Source organism: Triturus cristatus, chromosome 8 (genome assembly GCF_964204655.1).
Source record: "Triturus cristatus chromosome 8, aTriCri1.1, whole genome shotgun sequence".
NCBI classification, from domain to species: domain Eukaryota; kingdom Metazoa; phylum Chordata; class Amphibia; order Caudata; family Salamandridae; genus Triturus; species Triturus cristatus.
The window spans coordinates 839,970,929-839,989,685 of record NC_140591.1 but is presented as its reverse complement, the minus strand read 5'-3'; the positions used below and the strand labels follow the sequence as shown (position 1 = coordinate 839,989,685).

At 41.9% G+C, this 18,757-nt stretch overlaps 1 protein-coding gene across 3 annotated transcripts in view; it reads right to left on the bottom strand.

Annotated features, from left to right (window-relative positions):
• The window catches only part of PHLDB2 (pleckstrin homology like domain family B member 2), a 484,972-nt gene that overhangs the window by 122,856 nt on the left and 343,359 nt on the right, over nucleotides 1-18,757 (bottom strand). For all 3 annotated transcript variants that reach the window (XM_085622330.1, XM_085622331.1, XM_085622332.1), the window contains one exon: nucleotides 713-853. In XM_085622330.1, coding sequence (XP_085478456.1) covers nucleotides 713-853 — 141 coding nt within the window. The remainder of the gene's footprint in view (nucleotides 1-712; nucleotides 854-18,757) is intronic.

Here is an 18,757-nt window from a genome sequence, read left to right as displayed (position 1 = left end):
TTTTAAGAAGGAGAAAGATTCAATATCTTAATTTTTGGCAAAAAGAAAATTGAGTTTTGCGCCTAAATCTGGAGTTTTTACTTGTATGTTGTACGCATACTAACATAATTCTTTCAGCAGTGTTGGACAACAAAGAAGAGAGTGCAGCTATTTGTATGTCCAACAAACACAGCAGTAGCATAGCAAGGATGCCATGAGACCTGGTACAAGCTTGGAAAATTATCCCTTTGGCTGCCATTGGGTTAGTAAAATACAGAAATTATCAGTGTTTAATAGGCCACTCAGGGCTCTGGGCCCCAGTGCCCTGCACCTGCTGCACTAATGGTACCTACGCTACTGAACCACTGCCATTTTACACCAGAAAAAAGTGCATAACGACTTGCTTTCCTGGCAGCAAAGGCGATGCGTAGGTATTCATTTCACCATTATACATGTTTTATAGATTCTATAGATGTACTTGTCATATTAACTTTTTGTTAGTTTCAGGTTTCAATCAGAATCGAAAACCCATAGTGGATCACACTTGACATGAACATGTTAAACAAGGCCACTGTTCCCCTTTACTCCTTAAACATTGTATCAGTTCTGTACGACTGTGGTTAGCTAGACTAATTAGTGACCTGCAAACATGAGTATATTTCTTTCGTCAACATGGAGCTCCGCAACATTTGAATATTATCTTAAAGATACAAAAGTAAATAATATCACTTACTTTTGGTGGAATACTTCGTCCAAGAGTAGAACTGCCACAGTAAGGTGAAACAACTTGTGTTGTTTTCTTGCGAGGTAGTGTATCGCTGAAATGCATGCCAGCTTTATACTGTTTTTTTCTTCCTTCTTGACTTCTAAAGTGCTAGTAACACATTAACCAAAATTTTAGATTGAAAATACATACTCTTTGTTTTGCAATCATTCATTATTTAGTTTTAAAACGTTCTAATAATGTGACACAAATGTGCCTCAGACCATCCGTCAATGACTATTAACATCAATAGGTTGACCGTCTTTGTATCTGGTGTGTTATGAAATAATGTAAAGCAATATGATGAACCCCAATCACACCGCCATCTTATAATATCACACAGATCATATGTTTCTAACCATGTAAAATTCCAACCTGAGTCCACATTTGCACTATCCCCTCGCTCTTCTACTAAAAGATCTGTTTACTAAAGTCACCATCCACACATTATTGTGAACCTTGTATAAAAGGCTTCTAAAGTGAATATTATCCAACTACTTTTCATGATGTATCCCACCCTTACACATTGTGATGTTATTCATGTCAGTCTTGACACTCTTCCTTCCATTTTCAATTGTACATCATTCCATGACAATCATCTAATGACAGGCACAACACTTAAAACAGGTATATCTGGATAATTATAAATTACCTGAAGGTATCACATGTTATTTCACACCCCGTCAACAGTATTCGTATGACTCTTCAATAATGGTTCCCTTATTGAATTATATATATCTCGTTGGTCATTAAACCTGTATATAATCCTTCACAATCAGCCTCTGGACACTTTATTAAGTCATTCATCTTTTGTTGACATAGTAGGCATCCTCCTAAGGTGTAGTAAACATGTCTTAACTATAGCTAATGTTGTTGCCAGCCACCTCCGAGCATGTTTCGATGATACTAAGTCTTCAGGTATATCATGAAGAAGAGTCAAATGGCTTGAGGGTACCAAGTTGACATCTGAGGTAAGAGTGTGCAATACATCTTGCCAATATAGGTTTTACGTGAGACAATCCCATAGTATATGTATTAGATGACAGTGAAGTGCTCTACACCTCCAACATTATGAATGTAGTTAAAGACTGCCTCTGTGTAAACATTGGATTGTCCAAAACCAACTGAACAGCACTTTAAAAAAAAGGAGAACTTTAGTTTGCTTCTGTTATCAATTTATCATGGGGTACCATTAATACTTACCATTTGTTTCGGTGTAATCTCATTTAAATACAGTCCTCAGGTGTGCTCTGAGTATCTCATGTGTGGGCTCGGAGTTTAATCTACTTATCTGCATACAGTAAATAATCCAGAGAACCTCTGTGAATTTTCCTTGTTTGTCCACATTGTGTCTGAGCGGTGACTGTTGTAAAGATAAGTTAGAAAGTGGTATCCTATCTTTCAGAAATTGTTACAATTGTGCTTGTGATCAAAGTGAGTATTATCTAACCTCAGTTTATCTGCTATTGCCTGAAAAGTTTTCCAGTTGTCACCTTGGATGATGAAGTTGTGTTATAGTTCATTCCACTTTTGTCAAACAGTTGAGGAGCTTGTTTTTGCATTTCCCTCATTGCCCCATTTAAGTGTGTCTGCATGCAGCCATTAGTCCACATTAAATATTATTTTAGCAAGTTTTCACCTTTGTATTATCCCATGCAGAGCCAGGTTTTTGGATATTCCATGCAAGTGTTTTCAGGCATATAGCCCATCAAAACCTCTCTCACACGTCATCATTACTTCTTCCAACCCGACCCAGAGAGGGGGATCGGGTTAGAGTCCAACTAAAATAAGTGAGATCTGTGGAGGGCTAAGTGGTACAATTTTAATCATGACAGCGCAAGTCTCCAGATTTCTTGTGTGCATACAGTTTACCCATTTTAAGCCGGGGTCCTTGTCCACCCCATACAACACTTTTGCATCCATGTGAACTAGCATCTTCTTATCGCCTATAACACGTAGCATACCTAGTACATAATTGTACTGTGGAGCAAATACTGCTAATGATTAACACAATGCTTCACAGTGATAGATTAATTTGAGACCATTTTTCGAAATCATGACAAGTCTTTACTATCAAAGGTTTGATATTATCTTCAGCCATACCAGACAGTCCTTTATTTAACAAGATCCCCAAGTACTTTATTTTTTGAGTCATCCATCTTGTTGGAAATTCTGTCACTCTGGCACGGGTAGTTGAATGGGACATTGCTAGTGCCTCACACTTGCCCAGCTTACTTTATAAATCGAAAAAGATGAACATGAGTCAATCAGAAACAACTAAGCCGGGATGGTATTGCTTGGATTTGTGACTGTCATGAGGATATCGATTGTGTATTTGACGGACTTTATAGAGCCTTCACTAGTTGTATGACTTTAATGTCATCCATAGCTCTTATAACTTTTGTAAAGGGTTCCAAAGGTATCAAATATGATGGCGGAGAGAGAGGGCAGCCCTGTCTTGTGCCCTGCCGAATACTGATAGGATACCTCTATAGTTGATGTGAGGAGTGTGGTTATTAATCAACTACTTACCCTTCTAAATAATGTCTGATCCCAGGCTAAATCTTTGCTTTCTTCTGAAGTACCCCCATTCCATTCTATCATAATCTATCTGGTTCAAGGGAGATAGCAAGCAGCTCTTTATCACATTCTTTAGTAAGACAGAGTAAATGTGAGATCATCCTTAGATGATTTTCTGAAGATCTTCCTGGCAAAACTACTTTGGATTGGTGTATTATAGAAGTTATAACCTTACGGATTATATTGGGCCAAACGTTTTGAGAGTTTTTTAAGATCTAATTTCAAGAGTTAGATTGGCCTATAACTCCCAATTTCAAGTGGGTCCTTCCATTCTTTGGCAAAAGAGTTATATAGCAGCATTAGATATATTGGCAAAGAACCAGCTGTTTCTGCTTCCTTGAATGCATCTAGAAGCCGAGGGGCTACCTGAATCTAACATGTTTAATAAAATTCCCCAGGAAATGTGTACTCCCCTGGGTATTTACATGTAGGCAGTGATTCTACCGCTTCTTCTATCACCTCTAAAGTTATACTGCCACTAGGTAGGGCTCAGCCACTATCACTCAGTCTCAGTACTCTATGTTTGCCATAAAGCTGTTCTTGTTCTTTGTCTCATCTCATCCCTGAGTATCATAAACTTCTTCATAGAACCTGGCAAATGTGTTGGTTATATCTTCCAAATGTATCAGTACTTGTCCTCTCTTGCTTCTGACAACTTGTAATACCAGTTGCGCTTCCAGCTGTTGTAGATGGCATGCCAGCATACTGCCAGCTTTCTCCCTCCACACATAGTGCCTATGCTATAACTTAAGCAGTGCCTTTTCAGCTGCACAATCAGTTTGCGTGCACCATCTTTTCTGGCATGCTTACTATATGAGGTAGTCAAGAGCGGAATCTTTTGTCCCAGTTTTTCTCATGTAGGAATAGCTGCCTTATGTTTGCTCGCCCTCATCATTTGTCCTCTAATGGGTGCTTTTCCTGCCTCCCATAGGAAATGAGCTGAGGTAATGGGGGTAGCTTTCTTCTCTCTATAAACTTGGATACGGGAATTCACCTGCAACCTGCACTTGCAAACAGAAGAAGGGGGAATCACAGTGCCCAGGAGGACTTCTAATAATATCTGGGAGTGATCAGATACACTATCTGAATGATGTCTGTATTTGGCAGTTTAGGCAGATTGGTTCTGACTACCAAAAACTAATCAATGCAGCATCACTTCCTGTGAACCTGAGGTAGGAACATAAGGTCTCTGTTCTGAGGGTGTGTCAAATTCCATACATCATTTAAGCTGTCATGTTGCACCATATCTTTCAACATTACCCTATCAACTTCATTATTTACGACTAGGGGCCCACTTATGTCCACCAAAGCATCCATGGCTAGGTTCCAGTATCTGCCCATGATCAAACCTTTGTTACCAAATTCTGTCAAAACAAGGGACAGTCTCATGACAAGTCTCTTTTTGTGGGAATTAGTCAAGTAACTGCTCCCACAATAATTAAATAATTTATCACTTTAAGTTTGGCAAAGGTGAGGAAAGATTTTTCCATATTTATATTGCTACTCTGCATCTTCTGGTGGAAGAGGTGTGGGCTATATGAGATTGATCTCCAGTGTCTGTTCGGCTACAAGTGATCATTCTTCCTATCCACTCCCTTTTCAATTTATCAGCCTTTTTCTATGGGAGCAGAGTCTTTTGAAATAATGCTATGTCAGTCTTTTTATTATTGAGTTAGTGTAATACTTTCTTTTGATTTAATATAATTAATTAATCCATTAATATTCATTGTTACCAGCCATAATAGCGTGAGTGTAAATTTTCAGTTTGTGGGGCGCCAGGGAAATTGAAGATGGTGTAGAGAGCACTAGTCTGCACTTAAGTCAGGCCACGTATATATGCTTGGTATATTGGAATATTACTTAACCTCTTAAGTCACTTTGGTTTGGTGTCTAGATGTGGAGTTCCACTTGCTATCTCTGCTGACTCCTATCGCCTTTTAGGTGGACATCTGCTTCTAAACTTTAAACTGCGGGTTTAACCCCCCCCCCCCCCCCCCCCCCAGCTGACCCAGAAGCCACCAGGCCCACCAATGATACAAACAGTCCAGATATTTAACGATTTGGTGCAATAAGAATGGAACTCCTAGCAGAGCAATTTCAGTTTGATCTTCCCCTTATAACAGCTACCCCGACTTTGCCCTCTTTCATGTGCAGTAGGTAACTAAAACAGGCATTCAGCCTGCCTAGGGGACCCTTCTGTATTTCACAAGTGGATGGGGTTTTATAAAGAACAGAGTGAACAGAAAATGTTTGGGTCACTTTACAACTGAATGCTTGTGTACAAATTGAATCAACCCCCCTATTACCACCCATATAGTGGCAATAAGGTAACTTGTCTCAGTCCTGGTGTTTTTCCTGAGGGGATAGCATGATTGATCCCTCACTTGCTTCATGGTTTCCATCAATTTATTTAGACACTTCCGATCAGACTCTGTGTTGTAAACGTGCTGACCCTTGGACTTTATGACTTGTCTGTTGACATCATTGTGTCCTGGAGAGTCTGGTTGTGTTACACCACTGTTCTCAGTTACGATGGGAGAGACACTCATTGAGGCCATATTTATATTGTACACACAGTTACCAAGCTCCTCAGGCTCAAATAGTTCTGATGTTTCCCTCCTAAGGACAATCAGAAAAGGGGTGAACCTGCTATCTGTGACCTGAGTACAGGCCTGAAGGGACTGCAAGCTCTCTCTTGTACCCAGGAGGAAGAAGTGGATGGCAAAGGTCTTTAGGGCTCACCTCTTGTTAAGGCTACATGGACACAAGACACAAGAGGCCTTTTCCTGCAGCTATTCAGCTGATCGTTGGCAAATAAAACGGGGCTGGACCCTACTGTTTGGCTTTTGCCTGACATCCGGTTAGTCTAAGTGCCTTGCCTGAGGTTCTGGGGGGCTTCAGAAGTATCCTCATGTAGTGGATTGGGACTTAAAGGTCTAAAGTCAGAAGGTAAAATCTATGATCAGGGCAAACCCGGTTCATGTATCTGACCCATGCTCAACTGCAATCAGCATCAAATTGTACCTAGGTCCTTTTCTACCACGACCATTGACTTCCATTTGCACTTTATGCACTTTATGTTTCTTGGTGCTATTCCTACTTTCAAAGTTTATATCTATGGTTTCCATTATTTGATTATTGTCATTTTGGTGTACCACCCTCTTCAACCTTGTTCAAGTGGAAAATTACACATCAGGGATACTTGACTTCTCTTGCTTCCTCAAATTTCAATTTTGCCCTTTTAGCCCCCTGCATGCCTCTTTTCAAGCTGCCTTGCCACAATACTGTTACTGTTATTTGTGGAGACTGCCCACACACACACTCTGTGGCACTGTGTTTTTTGGGGAGCCACCATTACACATGTTCATTGCACATGGCCCAACAGAATACCAGCACATCTTTTGGCTAATCTGTATTTCAGCTCGGAAGTGCACGTTGAAAGTCAGGCTCAGCCAGGTCCCCTGCTCTCTCTTAATAAACAAAATTACACCACTGCTGCTGCCTTTCTGTCCACTCTCTAGTTGCTCTCTATTACCGCCAACAATTTCCAGAGTTGTGTCAGTGGCCAAAATGAATCATCTGGGAGATCGTACATTCCGCTCCTGCTGAGCCCATAATAAACATTCATTGGCCCCTACAACTGTGCAATGAACGCCCTTTGTCTTTCAGGCCATCCGGAGCAATTCAAGCATCAGTCACCTTGGTTCCATGGTTAGTACCACCCCTTGATAACATCACACTTATATGTTGAGCTGCCAGTGTTTATTTCATGGGATCTGTAGTATAAGTGTGTCATTTGTGAAGAAAATAAATAAGTACAGGGTCAAATTGTCTTTTTTAGGAACACGCCTTTGGTAATGGCGAAATCTGGGTTGGTGGATACATAGCCTATCTAGTTTTGATATTACTTCATGCCTATTGTTTCCATCACCCAATACCTCACATCTCTTTATCCCATTCTTGCCAGTTATTTTTGATTTCAACATTCTCCCTTTGTCATTCTTTCACATCTTTCTCCGTCTTCTTTCTCAATTGTTTCCCAGTCTCTATTCCGCTGGGTCAAAGTATGATGTTTAAAAGTAAGCCCCAGTGCACAAAAATGCATGCGAGTGCCCACAACCAGCACCAATTAGTCAGTGGTTAGTAAAACAGTAAAGGAGTTGTAGAGAGCGAGAGTGAGAGAGACAGAGAGTATATGGTTGGCAGAATGCCTTAAACCAGGATCATAACCCTCCCTCTAAACATACATATACACTAATCATTTAAGGATAAGGACTGGTTTATGAAGTTATGGACAAAACCTAGAGGGATGCCGTGTTTTATGAAAAACTCGGATAATTGCACGTTTCAATGAAAAAAAAAGAAAATAAGGAAAAGGGGAAAATAAATTAAAATTAATTTTGTTACATATGTATGTAGTGAGATCAAGTAAATTGAACACTGGCCCTGTATAAAGATAACCTAAGAGTGACATATGATGGTTGATGATAGTTCCTGTCACAGATATGCAACGTAGCTGAAAGTACATTTGATAAAATGGAAGAAAATTATCAATAACTTAAAATGTACTGTTTAATTCTATCCAGTGTGTGAATATAAACAATTTTTCACTGATTTTCTCATTGCAGTTGAAGCCATAGTAAGTGATTACACACCAAGCCAGGAAAATCAACTTATCTTTAAAAAAAATGGATGGCAGCTAGGCTTTGACAACTTTCTAGCATGACAGACAGTTCTGCTGTCTACTGACTGAGAGTATGAGATCTGTGTTTCCTTTGGTTTCACATGTAACCCACTCCAAGGTGATTCTCCTTCATGGTGTAGGACTGAGAATGTATTTGACATGAGCGGAATGGAAAATGAAAGATGATGGAATATAGAAGTAAAGATACCATATACATCTTGATAAATGATACTACATTTTGTCAAACTGCATACCCAGATTAGAACTTCATGTATGCCTATGATTTTGATCAATTCTACCAAAACTTTGATTACAAGTTACATTTTGCCACAATTTCAACCATGATCTTCTGTTGATGAGCACATCACTGAGAAGACAAGACTTGTGTGGCATACAAGGAGAATATTTCAAACTTTTATGATGGCCCCCTTCTGAATTGACTGCAAAACCTATGACTTTTTAGTAACTTTAAATTTAAAATTTACAATGTACAATTGGCCCCGTTGTTTCAAATGTTCTTGGTTTGTGAGAGAATCTGTTAAAACCCACCTGAGAGAAGTCAGGCTTGGTTCACTTTGTTTAGAGCACTTTGTTGATGGTTATTTACATGTTTGCAAGTTTATCAGCCACAACTGGTCCTACAGCTATCTATTTTAACTTTATCTGTACAAATTCTGATATAACATATTGCCTATATGTCTCACAATAGAAAAGAACTATCCAAGATGTATGATACTGAAATCTATACGGGTTACAACCAACTACCTCTTCAAATACAACGAAAAGTTTAATTACTGGTTGGAGTAGTTTTGCAGGTTGAAGAATTTTCTGGGTTCACAAGCTGTGCATTATTCCACCATCTAGTGGTTGGGTCCAGAATTGGCTCTTGGCAGTCCATTTTTTTTTTTGGGACGTGGCATCGTTGAGTCATTAAACATATGGTTCTCTATCCCTCCCTATATGACGTCTGATGCATGTCCTGGAAATCCTCCAACGTAGTCATCATTTTCAGATTAGTTTTCCGAACATGTCCATTTCTTTATTGTTTATGCTGTTTTGAGATTCTGCTTTCAAATACATCTCGCCTGGTGGAGGTAGGTGGGTCGTATGAGAAACCAGAAAATACTTCAAGCTGCAAAACTACTCTTACTATTAAGTAACCTTTTCGTTTGGCAGCGTGAATCTTTTCTGGAATCACCTGCTATCCATTGATTATATATAGTTATTCACTTCTGTTGGGAGGCTGGGTTCTTCTGAGCATGCTTGCAAACAAGCAGTTTAATACACTTTGTACCACTTGGGCCTCCTTATTGGCTTCGATGTCTACACGAAATGTTTTGTGAATGTAGATACTGAAGACCCTGTGGCTGTAGCGCAGATATCCTCCAATGACACGCTTCTCAGAAAAGCATGAGTTGCTTTGTTTTCCTTGTTGAGTGCACTTGTGGCCTGTCTTCAAGCATGACTCCTGCTGTCTTGTCACGTTGTTGAATGGTCTGTACACTCCATCTTGCAGTTGTTCATTTTGTGAGGCAAAAGCCCTACCCTGTGTGGGCGAAAGATATGAAGAATTGCTCATCATTTCCAATTGTTTTTGCGGTAGTACATAATCGCCCATATGGCATCCAGTGTGTGTAGGGCCTTTTCTTAGTAATTTCATGGTCTGGTTATCATGGAAATGTGATACCACGTTTGGTATAAATCTTAGATTTGTTATAATTACCGCTTTCTTCTTAGGTATTCGAAGATAGGATTCCTTTGTGGTAATAGTGTGCATTTTACTCGCTCTTCTAAATCATGTGACGGCAATCAGGAAGGCTGTGTTATTTCTTCATTGTGTACTGACTCAAACTGTGATTTCATCAGTTGTGTTAGTACCACGTTTCTTGGAGCAGAAGCCTTCTTTGCTTGTCTTAGGAATTATTTTGCCACTGGTGTGATGAAAGTGCTTTTCCCTATTACTCCTCCTGTGTATGCTACAGTGGCCGCTATATGGATCTTTAGCGAGGTTTAGGAAAGATGTGAAGTATCTAATCACCATGGTGTCCTGCAACCAGTCTCTACGGTCTCAGTTCAGTGTTACACCAGTGTATGAACCTTGTAGTAGGCCATCTTAATTCCCTTATTATTTTTATCGACCTTACTGGTAGGTTTAGCTACCCAAACCCTAAGTCTAACGGGGTCATGCCACCAGGCTCTAGCAGCCTGATTCTGTGTGACACACTTGACCCCCTTGTATTGTTAAGAGGTTGTGATGTGCTAGGAGCGTTATGATTTGTCCCTGTGATATCTCCACTAGATCACAGAACTATGTTGGTCTGGCCCACTGCAGGGCTATGAGAATGTCAGTTGCTCCTGTTTGAACCGTTGTATACGTATGGTTTCAAAAGTAGTGGGGAAAAAGAGTAAGCAGGTGTCCCTGACGATTTTATTGATAGGGAATGATTTGTGAATAAGGCCACATGTGGCATGCCCCACAAGTAGAAGATTTTGTTTCCTACTTCTTCTTTTACCTCCCATTCATGTGTGGTGTCTGTCTGTCTGTTTGCCAGCTAAATCTGTCTACTTCTGGGTTGAGCTATCCTTGTATTGCCACTAGTGAGATCCCTTTCTCCATCACCTATTTCCAAATGACTTGGGGTAGTTTGGACTACTTGTGTGACTTTGTTCCCTTTGTTTGTTGTAGGGAAACATTGTTGTATTTGCTGTTTTGATTAATACTGTCCTTCCCTTGAGATGTTTATGGAAAGCTTTTAGGGCTAGCAAAAAAGTCTTGACTTACAACAGATTTATGTGCTGTACTATCTCTATTGGGCTCCATTGTCCACTGAAGTATAGGTTTAGCACGTGAGCTCCCCATACTGTGTGGGATGTATCTATTGTAATTGTCATTGACGGTTTTGTTGGTCTGATACGTTTTCCCTTCATCTCGTTGCTCAAATTCCACCACTGCCACCCTTTGTACTTGACCTGTAGCAACCACTAGATTTCCCATGTTGCAAGTGACCATTATTGCTACAGCCACTCTTGTAGCGTTCTCATTTGAGGTCTTACCTGGGGTATCAAGGTGATGCATGAGGCCATGATGCCCACTATTTTCCCCCAGTCCTCACTGTCAGATGTTGACCCTTCTGGTAAAGGTGCATTTGATCCAACACCGCATGGACTCTTTTGGTCACTGGAAAGGCTCTTGTACTCTGTGAGTTCAAGATTGCACCCAGAAAGGTCTTGTCTCTTTCTGGTTTGGGTAATTACTTCTCATAGTTGAAGGAAAACCTCAGGCTGAGGAGTGTCTTTTTGACTTTGTCTATGCTGTTCTTGCATTACTTGAAGGTCCTTGCCTTTACTAGCCACTCATCCAGGTAGTGGTACACTTGTATTCCCCTTCTTCTGAGGAGTGTGTTTATCACCAAGACACTCTGTGAACACTTTTGGTGCTGATTTTATTCTGAATGGAATACCCTGAATTAGTAGTGCACCTTGCTCACTACAAATCTGACAAACGTTCTGTGTCCTCTGCTCATTGGTATGTGCAAGTATGCATCCTTGAGGACTATGGTTGCCATGGGGAGGACATCCTGTACTGCTGTCATCTTAAGGTTTTGTGTTTTGATTGACCTGTTAAGTGCCCATAGGCCCAAGATAGGTCTTAAAATCGTGTCTGACTTTGGTGCAAGTATGTATGTAGTGTTTTTCCCTCCCTGGCATAATTTCTATTGCCCTCTTTCTTAAGTGGTCTTTCATTTCTAGTCATAGGCGAACTTGTCCCTCCCTGTTGATATTCATTTTCCTTAATAGTATTGTGGGAGGTGCATTTTTTAATTATATGCAATAACCATGCCAGATTACGTTTAGTATTCATTTTGTCGGAGGTGATCTTTCCCCATTTCTCTCTGAATCCTCTGATACGACCTGCCTCAAGAGTAAGAGTTTTCCCTCTGTGCAGTAACTTTGCAGTGGTTGATCTCTCTCTCTAGGGGTGACACCTCTTCCCTCGCCCCTTCCTCAAAAGAAGTATCTTGCGAGTGATTCTGACTGCATTGCGGTGGAACTGTTGTAGCGGTGGTCTGTTGTGTGAATGGGGCCTGCGCAGTGACATGGTGCACGCCTTCCCTTGCGGATGTTCTTTTTCTCTGCTACATGTCCTCACGAAAGGGTCCCCTGTATTACAATGACCCCATAGCTTTTGCAGTGTCATTGTTTTCATGTGTGCAGCATCTCACCCGTTGATTCAACAAAAAGACTGGTTCCTGTGAAGGGCATGTTGATAATGGAAGATTGTACTTCCTGCTTAAACCATGATACTCTCAGCCAGGCAATTTCAGCACAGGGTTCTGGCAGTGCATAATTTCCTACTGGCGGTATCCACTGTGTCTAGTAAAAATTTAAGGCAGGTACTGGCAATGGTCTTACCTTTGTGGACCAGACTATTGCTCCTTTTTTGTGCTCTTCAATTAGGTGCTGCATGAGTTCCTCAACTTCATCCCATGGTTGGTGGGCGTACTGATGGAGCATAATGTTAGAATTTACAATATGCCATTGTTCTGGTCCTGACCTTACCATCTTCCTGCCTACTATGTCCACCCTTTTTTGTCCAGTGGTGGACCTTTTCAAGTAGGAGGATTGGCTCTATTTCGAGCTGTTGCCGTGACAAGAGTCTGCTAGTACATTTCTACTGAAGTAAGGAGGTCCTCTTGTAAAGAACCTATATTTCTTTCCACCCTATGGAGTGATGTTCTTTGAAGCTGCTGGTTCTTTGATGGCCTTGTTACCCTGATCAATGATGCAGCACAGCAATGGGAGGAATTGGTCCCTCTTCTGGTCGGATAGTAGTGTCTCCAGCAGAAAATATGAGTCCACCTGCTCCTCCTCTTCCAGTTGCAATCCATAAGTATTTGCTGCTCTCTTTATAACTGCATTGCATGCAGTCATTACATTGGTAGGATGGGCGATCACAATGGGTAAGAGTATATCCCCTCTCTTCTGGTGAATCAGCATATATGTCTTGCCACTCTGCCGTTGACTCCCCTGCTTGTGAAGGGCCATGTTCGAGAAACTGTTCTCCTTCCTAAAAATGGAAAATCTCCTCCTCGGTCTCCTTCTAAGGTTCTGGTGTGAGTAATGGTTCCATTTCAGTAACCTCCTGCTTTGTCTGTTGTTTCTTCTGCTCAGGTTTCAGGGGTAACTTTTAATTTTTTTAGAGAGTTGTTAAACTCTCTCTTTTTGTGCACAAGGTCTTTCATTTTGACCTCAAGCCACCTCCTTTTTTTAATCATTTCAAGAAATTTTTGTTTGGCGACAGTTGTTTCACCCCTTTTCTTCAGCATCTTCGCCGATCCATTTGTCCCTGAAGAAGTCTTGTACTTCCTATGCTCCCGAACCTCTTTTGAGGCCGAAACTGATTGCGATAGTCTACCTCAAGCGGTATTTTCCTTGACTTGAATCCATGTGTTTTTCTCGGCCTGTGTGTGCTTCCGGTGCTGAATATTTCAGCATCTTGTTATGTTATGAGGACTCGTTTAGCATGCTTTTCACCCAAAAGGTATCCAGGCACCGGAGTAAATGAGTAAGCCAATCGGGTTCATAGTTGAATAGCCAGGTCTTCCGTTTCTTGCAGAACTCGAGTAGGGATATGAAGGTCTTGATGTGGTGTCCAAGGTCATTCCATGCTTTGGTGGCAATGTAGGAGCAGGAGCGTCCTCCTGATTTGCTCCTGCGGGTGCAAGGTGTTTTATGCGAGGGGGAGTGTGGCTGAGCGCAGTTGCCTGGTAGGTTGGTAGGAAGTAGAGGTGATGGTTGTGGTAGGCAAGTCTGATGCTGTAATTGGGTTCGCATGCATGAGTGAGCAGTTTAAATTGCCACTGCTTCTGAATTAGTAGCCACTGTAGCTCTGTGAGATGGGGCATGATATGTGTGCTGCGGGGGATGTTGAGGATGAGTCTGGTGGTGGCGTTCTGTGTGGTCTGAAGTCTTTGTATGAGTTGGTTTGTAATACCGGAGTAGAGTGCATTGCCGTGGTCTAGTCTGCTGGTGATGAGGGCCTGGGTGACTGTGCCTCTGGTGTAGGTGGGGAGCCATCAGACTATTTTGTGGAGCATACATAGGATGAAGAAGCAGGAAGAGGTCACAGCGTTCCATTGTTTGGCCACCATGAGTCTGTCGTCCAAGATGATGCTGAGGTTTTTGGCATGGTCAGTGGGGGTGGGCATGGGTCCCAGGTCTGTTGGCCACCAGGAAGAGTTCCATGGGGATCTCTTGTTACCAAAGATCAGCACTTCTGTTTTATCTGTGTTGAGTTTTAGGCAGTTCTGTTTCCTCCAGTTCCTACGTTTGACATGCAGGTGGTGAAGTTGGTCCTGGTGGTGTGGTTGTTGTCTGTGAGGGAGGGGATGAGCATCGAGTCTGAGATTTTTGTCTCTCCCACAAGGGCAATCTTGCAGTGTAACTTTGTGTTCATTTCAATATCCCTCCAACTTCCTCTAGTGTTTCTTTTCCGGTTGCCTCTCAACTATATCTTCGAGGTTGGAGTCTTCTCCCTGGGTAACCTTGGTGTCCTCCAGCGAACAAAAGTCCAAAATCTCTAAAGGATTTATTTCTTCTCTGGGACAAGGGGACCCACTTCTGCTCACCCTGATGGTCTTGAGTTGGAATTCTGAGCATGCTGCGCACCCCTGTGAACGAAGGTCTGTTAGGAGACAGAGGCTGCAGACTTCGTGGCTTTCTTTCTGTGTGTATCTAAGGTGGCACTTGGGGCAAAATCTAACTGGGGTGTGCGCCATACCCCTCTCTCATTCTCTGACACGTGGTCATACAGGGTTTTGGTCTTCTCCCCTCTTCTGTGTTCATTGTTGCCTTTCAGTTTTCCCCTCTCCCATGACATCCATCACTTACTCTGCTGTCCTTGACACTGTTTATGGTGATTTTCAATGAAAAATGATCCTACCCAGGGCAGTTTTTTTCATCATCACTACGGAGCTCTCTCTCGTGCTTCAAGACCCAACGGGAGAAAAAAGAATCTTAAGATGGCGATAACTTTGTAGGACTTGCAGGCCGTGCGAATGACGTCATACAAGAAGTGACATAGCACCAAATGGTCGACGACTTGATGACGCCCACTCAAAATACAAAAGATGAAAATAGACTACAAACAGATAATTCTCAATGGTGAAATAATTCACAGCATTTGAATCCTAAGAAGATTCACACTGCAAAACCTACTCTGTTGACTGCTGGAGAGAAGTTCTTTTGATCTCGAGGGAAATTGTAGTAAACCCTTTTCGATGTTGTGTATAAAAAGAAACAGCGTAAGCTTTACTGAATCATTGCTTTTTGTGCTAGTTGACTGTTGTGCAGAAAGAGGAATACTATTCTTGATAAGAATTTTTAAGACTTCATAATCAATTCAATTCATCAACTTTATTGCGATCATAAAAGATCATGAAAGTACACAGCTCATTATAAATAAAATTAAAAAATAAGGATAGTCTTTACCATAAAAGTATGATTAAAATCACAGGGACTAACAATTTGGTGCGTCATAAAGTGCATTTAGTGCACCTAATCCAAAGTGCATGCCAGTATATTAATATATATTGTCAAGGTACATAGATGTGGAGTTAATAGTAAATCTATACTTTCCTAAAATACTTATCATCACTGTTTTTTTTCTTGCAATATTTTTGCAGTACGATATTTACAAGTCAATATTCTGGCAGTATATAGGCATAACGTAAGGAATGTATTTAAAAAAAAAAAAAAAGATACAGAGATTGGAACAAAAAATATTCTTCAGATTCCTAAATGAAATAAACTATTGGAAGGCGGGTCTTGTGGTTATTTGGTGCTACCTCTAAAAAGCAGCTCGTCTATTTTTAAAATGGGTATTGAATACATAAAACCCTTTTTAAAGGCCTGGTTCTTCCACAGAAGACTTTACTGGTGCCTTATGTTTCTGTTTTGTCAGTGTGTTAACGAAGGACTTTTATGCAGTGAATGGAACCATGGAATATAATGCGACCTTCCTCTCGCAGTGAAAATTAAAATCATGGTACGTCAAGCTGAACAAACAGCGATTTTACGCTTGTAAAGGGAGGACATTTTAGGTCATATTTTAGCGCCTATACTTTACAAAGGCATAACATATTGCAGGAAGGCATCTGTCACTGCTTATACTGAACGCTTTCAGGACTTCGAGTAACAATGTAAAGTCAGATTTGTACCTCAGAAAAGAAAACAAGTAGATAAGCGCTGTTTCCAGGCTCAAAACAAGGCTGACTTTATCTTTAAAGTGGGTCAAATAAGGTATTGTCAGCAATATGTAATGAGGCCTAACAATTTCCCGTCATCGTACTTCCTGCATAGGAGTAATGTTTGCTTTGCTCCTTCCTGGGAAAAAATATCGTTCTGAGGCATTAACTATATTTTCAGACAAAACCATTGCCATGTTTAATTTTCCTCATTTGTGGTAACAAAACAAAAGAGTAATAAAATAATGTTTATGACACTTATAAGCCTGGACTCCACACTCTAAAGACAGAACTGTTTTTAAAACACACACATTACACTTAAAATTGTGCAAGATACCGTTTCAAGAAACTACCAAATATCTACAGGTTGTCCTCAAATCCCATCTTAAAGTTATCTAAAATTGGATCGGGTAAAGCTAAAAAGATGTCATAAAGAAAAGAGATTTATGCCACAATTGTGCCTGCATGATGAGAAAGTTACAATGATGTCACAGCATAATAAAGCCTGTTTCCTGAACGGTTTTTATGTGAGGAAAGGACTTCAGCATGACCAATGGGAACAGCAGGTGCCTCGTCGGTATGGCTCCAGAGCTAAAATTCAACTGTCATGGTTGGCTCTTGTAAGTCCCTCTTTTTTCTTCAATCACACAGCCAAAAAATTCAAGCAGCACACCCAAGCCACATTTTCTTATATCTCCAATGAGTGCAGCATAAGCCAAACATACAAATAAAAGCAAATTACCAACATAGTGGGTCATTTAAACTCTGGCGGGCAGCATGCCAGGTTTTTAGAGACGCATTTTGGTCCATTTAACATTGATTTTGCTTTTCAGGACCAAACCCTCTAAGCAGGGATTTGTTTCTGAAAAGTGTAACGCCCTGAACGTCTCAGGATCGTTTAACAGACACGATAATGAGAACGCAACCACTTGTGAAGGTTTAGTTATTTTAATGAAGGCAAAAATAATACAAGGAATAAACAAAGGTTATAGTCACTGGAATCCTCCAGGCTAAGTACGTTACCAGCCCACAGCACGGATGGTCCTAACCGTCCTCTGCATATACGCCGATCCCGGCGTATGCCAACAGAGGGCAGAAATGAAATGGCCGACAATGCCAATCGGTAGGCTGTGAGGGGCACGAAGAGTGTTGGGGAGAATCGAGGAGTCAGGGAAACACCCAGCCGGGGTCTCTACCTGAAGGGAGCAGCCGCTCAACCTCTTCCTCAGACTGCACCGGGACGCGGAGTCACCTCCTGGTGATGCATCACCGATACCCCAATCACAAGCAAAGAAGACTGAACCGAGAGCAGCCGCTCGATCGATCCCGTGGACTTCCGATTCTGTAACGCGGCAAACACCTCCTGGTGTGCGTTACAGCTGGCAGTCCCTGTATCTCTGGTCGGGCTGGGAGTTACGACTCCAACCAGCAAAAGCGCCACTGCGCTTTGACTCAGCCGAGTCAAAAAGCGAAGCTCAATGGTTATCCGGTAGAGCTTCCGGGTCCTTCACAGGTGACGATGGGGCAAGACACGGCCCAGGGAGTAACGACTCGACCTACCTCCGTTCTTGCCTTACTGGAGCACTACTCCGGAACACTGCTCTTCACTAAGCAGGTACGTCGGTGTAAACACAATATCCGACCACGTTGTACCTCCCGGTTCCTCCCTTTATAGGGCGTGTTTTCCTTGAGTTATGTAACAGCTCTCCTGTTTACATAAGGGCGTGTTTTCCTTGAGTTATGTAACAGCTCTCCTGTTTACATAAGGGCGTGTTTTCCTTGAGTTATGTAACAGCTCTCCTGTTTACATAAGGGCGTGTTTTCCTTGAGTTATGTAACAGCTCTCCTGTTTACATAACCTCTCAACCGCTAAGCATCCTGGGAGATGTAGTCCGTTTTCGCTGGTTACCGTTTTCCTCCCCTCGCATGACAGGAATTCTTGACAGTACATCCTCCCTCTCAGCGGCTCCCCACGGGTCCAGCGCTGGCAGGAAAACGCCGATGGAACAAGGAGACCAAGCGTGGAGCATGAACCCCTTCAGCCGGTTCCCATGACTGCTCCTCCGGGCCATAGCCTTTCCACGCAACCAGGTACCACAGCTTCCCCCTGCGCCATTTGGACGCCCGTATGCCCGACACTTCATACTCCACCTCCGACTCCACGCATACCGGCCTAGGTGTCCCAGACGGCTTGGAGGGTGCTGGTTTGAGCAATGATACATGAAAGACAGGGTGTATCCGCAATGACTGGGGCAAGCACACCTTCACGTTCACGGGACCCATACACTTGGTAATTCGATAGGGGCCCATGTACTTGGGATGGAACACACTGTTCTTTCGAAACCTCATGTTTCTTGTGGATATCCAGACGTAGTCTCCAGTGCGGTACAGTGGCCCGGGCCTTCTCTTCCTGTCTGCCGCAGCCTTGTATCTTCTCTTGGCCTCTATTAGGACAGCCCTTGAGCGCATCAACGTGTCTTTTATGTGTGCCACCCTGTCCGCTGT